A 7,654-nucleotide genomic window follows, 5' to 3' on the forward strand; every position below is an offset into this window, starting at 1 on the left:
CATCGGTGCCAGCCTTCTCTCTGACCACCAACAGATGTGGCCCACTGCAGGACTCTTGAAGGCTGACCACTACTCAAACTATTAGCCACTGAAGCTAAAAGCTACATAAGATAGCTGCTAATTAAGCTAAAAGCTACTACAAAAAAAAAAATAAAAAAATTACAGAAGAGAAGGCTGTAGTTGTAAGGCAGTAATCCTTTTCAAATCTGTTCTTTTCAGGAGCGTGACACTTACTTTTTAGTTCCACTACTTTGAAGCAAATCCTGTAAACTCAGTGACTTGATGCAAACAGCTGGGTTTCCTTAGATAGTAAAATTCAAACCATTCAGTCTGCATAATTCAAATAAATTGTCTCTGTAAAGTGCCTCGAGATAAAATGCATTGTGGGTTCAGGCTTTATAAATAGACTGAGCGCAGTCATTTTGAATAAAAGTCTAACAGGAATTGGTAGAGTAGTCTTCCTTCTAGTCTTCCTTTCCTACTGCTGTTGGTGATCTTAATGTTGACCCCATAAAATATGAACAAACGGGATCAAAAAGAGGCTCCAATTGGATTATTTTGGATGTAGCCGAAGACATGCAACTAAGACATGCATGTACATTTAAAGAGCAAAGTAACAAAAAAGGCCTGTGAGACCACCCTTCTTCCTTGAGCTGTGATTTTTTAACAGCCCAATACTTGAATCAATGCTCCCCTCCAAGAAATCACTTGCAACTCCATTATGCTGTTTTGGCCAGTCTAAAACTATGTGTGAAACCAGATTGTGCCAACTGAAGTTGTGAATTTTCTAGATGTAACCATTCATCGACCAATCCACGGACCAAACCAGCAGGATGACTGCATCTGTCAGATAGATGTCTCCTATTCCGTCAATACTTGGCTGACTTCTAGGTGGCAACATATTTGGTAGGTGGAGGGATAATTATGTAAAAACCTCTTTTTTGTGGCACTATATAGCATTTTCAAAGTAGTTAGACATGAACCGGACAGCAAGAGAAAGGGGGAGAAGTGCAGCATTTCTTTTTTGCAAAGGAAATACAGAAAGTGGACAATCTTTCTGGAAGTGTAGCTGGTTTACTCATTAAGGCTTGCCCTTTGAGAACCGTTCCTCAAATGCAACAACAAGCCAGCACTCACTGGAATGTCACTTGCCAGTGGTAGTAGTAAGTGAAAACTGATGCCATCTCTTGAACAGCCTTGCTCATCGACCCTGATGACTGCAATCTGTCTGAGCTGTCAGAGACAAGGTTCAAGCACATCCTTATCTCTCCTCTACTCTGCCACTTTGGCTCCTGCAGCAGGACTAGAGGTTGTTACTGCATTACAGGCAGATTCCATTTGGTAACGTAAAATCTAAGACAAACATTAGCTGGTGATGGCCTGCTAAGATGCAAAGATCAGAAGTTTCTAATTAAAAATTCCTCTGAAAAAGTTATAGGCAATCTTTAAAATCTAGCTTTTTTCTTTTAAAAAAGAAAAGAGCTTTTTCTTTAATCCATACCTAAGGCAGTTTTTGTCTTTTTTTAGTAAAGGGAATTATGATTTAAGATTTAAAAAGAGCTTCATCACATCAGATAGGTGAGTTGAGCCAATAGTTAACCTTTAAACCAGCTGCCATGACAAGAGCAAGAAAGGAAACAAGCAACAATCTTGTATTGTGTGCCTGTGCTTCAGTCATCGGGAGGAAAAAGGTTTCTATGAATAGCACTAAAGTCATGGGGGAAAAAATAACAGGACACCATGATTCAGAAGCTTGTAAGGAGATTTTAGCAGTAATAGCTGGAAGTAGTTATTTTCTGTAAGACTTCATTTGTCTTTAACAGCACTGTGGAAGAATTTATGCCCATTTCTCTTTACCACATCGCTTAAGTTCATTGAGGTTTTTATGACAGTCGCTTATGTACAACATTTTCCCTGTACATTCACACTGAGGTTTGGACTTTTTTTTCTTCCTTTCAAACTGTTAGAGGTTTTGTGTTGATGCTTATGGTCTGGGCCAGCGAGGGGTCCATTATACTTTAGTATACTATATACATTATACTATAGTTTTTTGTTTACTCAATAATTGTAGATCCAAATCATAACATTCAATATCCTCTATAGTTTGTGTGAAATACTTGTGCTTATGCCATGTTTTGCCAAGCATGATGTTTCACATCATGGCAGATCCTCGGTTCCTCAGTTCCATCTGACCAAATGGCATTCTCTTTGATGTCTTGGGAAGCATTCTGATGAAAGCCTTTTGTTGAATGCCATATTTTCCTGAGGGAAAAACTTGGTATTTTCTTAATCCTTCCAACATAACTTAACAAGCCAGCTGAGACCCAAAGAGTCCACAATAGAGGTTTTGAGTTTTTTGCAATTAATCAGAACATGGCATGACCTGATATGGGGAAAACCCACATCTGGAAAGATTGGCAACTATTATAAATTGTTTTTCTATTTATGGATATCACCAAATCCAGCATGTTCCATAGAAGAGATTTAAATCTCTGAAAGATAAAACAGGATAACATTTTTGCGCATCTGTTCGGCCTTTTCTGTTATTAGAAAGTTTTACTCTCTTGCAGTCTAAATATATTAGCTATATCACACTGTGTTGCCCTTTTCCAGCATGCACTTGACGCTGATGTAACATTGAAACAATGTTCTACCCCAAGGTTGTATAACCATTGAATTATGGTGAGAAATTGAAAGTTCGATTTACGTTAAATCCTTTCTCAATTGAACATTAGCCCTCAACGTTGAGACGTTAGATATTGGTTACAATCCCAGAAAACTTCTTCCATCCATCATTTTTACCTCCTTAGTCCTTGTCAGAGTCGGAGTGGGCCAATGCCCATCCCGTCAATGGACGAGAGGCGAGATGCACCCTTGACAGGTTGCCAGTCTGTCGCAGTGCAATACAAAGGCACACAACTGTACACACTCACACCTAAGGACAATTTAGAGAAGCCAATTAACCTAACAGTCATTTTTTTGGGTTGTGGGAGGAAGCCGGAGAACCAAGAGAGAACCTACGCATGTACAAGAAGAACATGTAGAAAGACCCAGCCCCCCCCCAGGCCGGGAATCAAACCCAGAACCTTCTTCCTTCCACCATGCAGTCCCCAACACAACTTGAAACCAGTTTAATGACAACTTAAGACTGATGTTAAAAACGTTATGTTTAACCAATGCTGGCTTTTGGTTGTCCAATGTTGCAACCCATATCCGACGTTGATACATCGCAGTTTGTCTGCTGGGTGAAAAAAAAAACTGATAAAAAATGCATCTCAGATGCTAAAAAAGGCTCATTTTATTTTTATTTTTTTTTCTACAATAACATACACTATCTATTTACTGTTCAGTTACTTGTCAGGGCCAGAACCAGCTTCTTTTGGTCAACACCTGATGTTTACAAGTGTTCTTTCATTTGTTGTAACAGTCGCTTTTCTAAGGACCTTTTCCCCTTTGCCTTGTATTAAAACAAAGGTTAACTTCAGACCAGAAAACTGCTAAAACATCTGCTTGTATGGAGGTGGTCACACTAGCTCATAATCCGTTACTGAAGAACCTTTGGAAAGGAAATCCATAATGGTACTTTTTACTTCTATCATATGGAATCTCTTTTTTTTTATATACCAGTCTTTGCTAACTTAAAGAAAATCTCTCGTTTACAATCTTAATTCTGATCAAAGCAAACAGACAGTAATTATACACTTGTTATTGTATTTTACTTTTAATTCCTTTCATTTAAACCTAGAAATATGTTTCCAAATTCTATAAAAATGAGGATTTGGTTAAAGTTATTAAAGTATTAATAATATGAAACTAACAGATAGGCTAAATCTGTTACAGTTATTTTAGTGTGTATTTTGTAGCCAGAGGAAGGTTAAATACTTTATTTTGGGAATTTTTTGTATGGGTTTGAGTAAACGTCTGTTCCCATGCTCATTGTTGTAGGAGTTTATTATACATATTTCCATCACATAAAATTCTCCTGTTGTTGCAAACATCTAGTGATCTTCCCACAACAAGTCAAGGCCACACAAGGAAAAGGTTTTTAAGCTTTGGTGAAGTGAGAGAAACCACACCGGTGAAAGGAGGAGCAGGAAAACTGTGGGAGGAGGGCTGGCTTAACCGGAGTGTGTTAATTTGTATCTGGTTCTGTGATGTTTGAGGGGAGGGCTGCATTAGAAAGCGGTGGTCCGTGGAGAAACGGGGAGGGGGGAGTCAGATTTCAGCTCCAGTCCTGATGCTCTGAAGCTGCCTTTGTTTAACTGGGAACCAGAGGGGGAGCAAGAGCAAGTAGGAGGAGGAGGAGAGAGAAGTTTTTACTTTGGAGGGAGTGAAAGAGGGACAGAGTGAGCTCCATCTCTCTCTCTGTCACCACCAAATCAATGAAAAGGGAAATAATTTTAGCTTGGATTAAAGCTCACCATCAGTGAAGATGACTTCACGGTAAATTAAACTCTGCATATATTCTGAGAATAAGTTGATTTGGAATTGTTTTAGTTTTCTAACTCTTCAGTGTGCTTTTATACAGCATTCCTCCCTGGTTCTTTGGAATATCTCTCCTCCTTCTCTGTCTGTGCTGCCATCACTCCAATGCCTATCAGCTGCTGGACGGTATGTGCACTCTGTCTGCTGCAGGAACAGATCTCATTTTATCCTGCTGGTGGAAAAATATTCTTGCTCAGAAGTGTGTGTTTATTTAAAAGAAATTACTGAAATATTGCAGCTTAGATTGACTCTTCAGGAGTTGTTCTGTTAAGACTTTTGTGAGTGCTTTAAAACTGGAACTTTTGCTATACTCATCCAATTTACAAGAGTATTGTAGAGATGCATGTAAAGGTGTCAGTTTTCATGAATTTTAGATTCTATTGCGTAATCTCACCAAACTATTTTTTCACCTCTCTAAAACCAGTTTGGCCATTTCTGAGTGAGTAGCCAAACCTTTTAAAATTATTAAGTGATCTGAATAAATGGTTTATTTTAAAAAGTGCATCAAATCATATAGATAACTAGGGATATGATTTGGACTACTTTTAGATTCACTACCTTCAGCAAGGATTTGTCATGGAAAATGAGTGTGGATGGTAAAACAAAGGCTTTATCAAGCTCTGGAAAGTTTGCAATTCATTGCTCTTAACTTCACAACCAGACGTCAGTGTATGATGAGATAACTTTCAGGCCTACTTTGTTTTTTTACGATAGTTTTGATTATTTATGAGCCCTCCTGCAAAGCTCTTTAAATACTCTAGAGGTTGAACTTCATTCCTTTAAGCCTTGACATTGTGGTGTATGATGGCATACCTGTTAGTGCTTCACAGGGATTTTAATCATATGTTACTGGGTTTCCCTGAGAAACTGCAAGTCCTTTCCAAAGCAATGCCCTTCATTGCTTTTTGGTAAGACACTTTTTTGGAAAAATTGCGTTTGATGTTTTTAGACATATGGCAGTGTTTATCTAATGTCTAAACGTTTCTCTACTAGGATGGTACTTTAGCTTCCTTGCTGTGAACTTGATACCCTGACATTGATAATGAAATTCCTCTGATCAGTTTGGTGGAATAAAAGTGAAGTAAATTATCTATAGTTTTTCCCAAACCCTGATTGATTTTTCAACTGCTCCTGCTAGTGTTATTACAGCTGGAATCATGTTTTCAAATCTCAAGTAATTGATCAGTCAGAACACTTCACACTTTCTCTATTAGGACTTAAAAAGTGCATATTTTCCATCCCACTATGAAGAAAATGGAATGCATATGGATATAAATCCTAAAATCTTTTACACTCTCTGATTTAGGTTATTTCACCAGCCTTCAGACTACCATGCTAATAAGCTGTCATCGCTTTCGTCCCAAAGCTGGAATCCAGACGGGCACTTTGCAGTTTTTTTTGTTCAGTTTTGACCAGAGAAGTCTGATGTCACAGGGGTGCCTTTGTTCAGGCGTAGTTAGATGGTATTATTAGTTAATATAGTCTCCACAGAGATTAACCATTCACCTGATGTTTTGTATTGAGCTCCTCTCAAGCCGGAGCTTTCAAAATTGGAAGCAATTTAATGAGATGATTGGAATATGATATTTCACTTCTAGGCTCTGTTAGAATTCGTCATATTGCTTGATCCAGTTATCAGTTCATCCTGTTAGAGCTAAATATGTCAATTATTGTTACGTGATACATCAACACAGAGTAGTCATTCTGTAGAAGGATGTCATTAATAAAAGAAACAGTCAAAGGTCGATGGTAATGCTAAAGAAGCTGCAAAGATCCACTATCAAGGTGGTGCAATCTGTTAATGGGGAAAACTGCAATCTGGGTGCTCTTAAAATCAGGATATTGTGGAAAAGCAAAACCAAAGACTCTAGAAATCCATTTTTCTATTAAAAAGTAGAGGATACACAAAACATGTGGAAAAGGGGGCTAATCAGATGAGCTGACACCACTTCAAAGATGGAACATGGTGGAGACAGTATAATGCTGTGGGTTTACCTTTTTCATTATGGGCAGGAGGCTGACTAACATCTAATTTTCTCTTCTTCCTCATATTTATATGCAACTTTGTGTTGATCTTTCACAAAAAAACCGCTGAAATACAATGAAGTCTGTATTTAAAGTGTGACTAAATCTGTACAAGTTCAAGGAGTGTAAAGACGTTTGCCAGGCTCTGTGTAGTCCAGCATAGAGTTTAAGGAAAAGACAGACACGTTTAGGATCCTACAGATGTTGGCTTGGAGTGGTGGCCCATCATCAGGCTGTTTGTCTGTTTGCCATATCTATAATCCACTGCCATGATTCAAATACTTCTTCAAGGGAGAGCGGGGGGAAAATAAGTGTGTGTGTTCTGGAGTATGCAGGATGACTCGCCAAAGAAGGCACCAGGGACAAATATTTCCAGGCTGCATGCTGTAAATACTGCTGAAAACAGAGCTGTCACCACAGCAACATTCCCATTTCTGGGCGTATTATTTTTTTTTTTTTTTAGAAGAAGTTGGTATATTGATTTTCCTTTGTTTGGAAAAGGGGAAATTGTTTCCTACAGGTCTGTCTGTTACCAGTTTATCATACAGGGAGAAATAATCTTTGAATGCTCTGCTTTTAATTTTGACAGGAAATGACAGGATTTGACAGGATTCGTTTTATAAATACAGCATTTTCTTTTACATTGATTGATTGATTGATTGATTGAACACACTGGAGCTTAATCTTTGTGACTTAACTGAGTTTATTAGGAAAGATAATGATCAGTTTCTCAAGATATCTTGGATTAAATAGCAACAAGTGATGTACGCAAGGCAAACAATATGTTTACCATTTATAAACAATACAAGGATAGAAGCTGTTTAACTAGTAGATAAAATTAGTCTTCTGCTTTATGTTGTAAATATAAACCTGTTTAGGAATTAGTTGTGCAGCATGCTTGGTTTTATTGAAAACAGCAAAACCCTATTAAGCACATAGTGAAATATTTCATTAATGGGGATGAGCATGGTCTGCATACCACATGTACACTCAACACACATCTATGCACAAAACCAGATTAATGGTGCTCTACATCTGCTCCAAATGATGTTAATTATCTTGAACACTAAGGGCCGGATCTATCATAGGTTTGTGTGTTTAAACCGTGAGCTATTTCACTGCGCACGCTAAAAAATGTACAAAC

The 7,654-nt window shown here is 38.0% G+C and overlaps 1 protein-coding gene across 2 annotated transcripts in view; it reads left to right on the plus strand.

Moving 5' to 3' along the window:
• The first annotated feature begins 4,259 nt into the window (after nt 1-4,259).
• The window catches only part of LOC107081850 (collagen alpha-1(XVIII) chain-like), an 80,230-nt gene continuing 76,835 nt past the window's right edge, over nt 4,260-7,654 (plus strand). For both annotated transcript variants that reach the window (XM_015370177.1, XM_015370178.1), the window contains exons 1-2: nt 4,260-4,443; nt 4,529-4,611. In XM_015370177.1, coding sequence (XP_015225663.1) covers nt 4,433-4,443; nt 4,529-4,611 — 94 coding nt within the window. In that variant the 5' untranslated portion in view covers nt 4,260-4,432. The remainder of the gene's footprint in view (nt 4,444-4,528; nt 4,612-7,654) is intronic.

The sequence above is a fragment of the Cyprinodon variegatus genome, unplaced genomic scaffold (genome assembly GCF_000732505.1).
Source record: "Cyprinodon variegatus isolate N-32 unplaced genomic scaffold, C_variegatus-1.0 Scaffold42, whole genome shotgun sequence".
NCBI classification, from domain to species: Eukaryota; Metazoa; Chordata; class Actinopteri; order Cyprinodontiformes; family Cyprinodontidae; genus Cyprinodon; species Cyprinodon variegatus.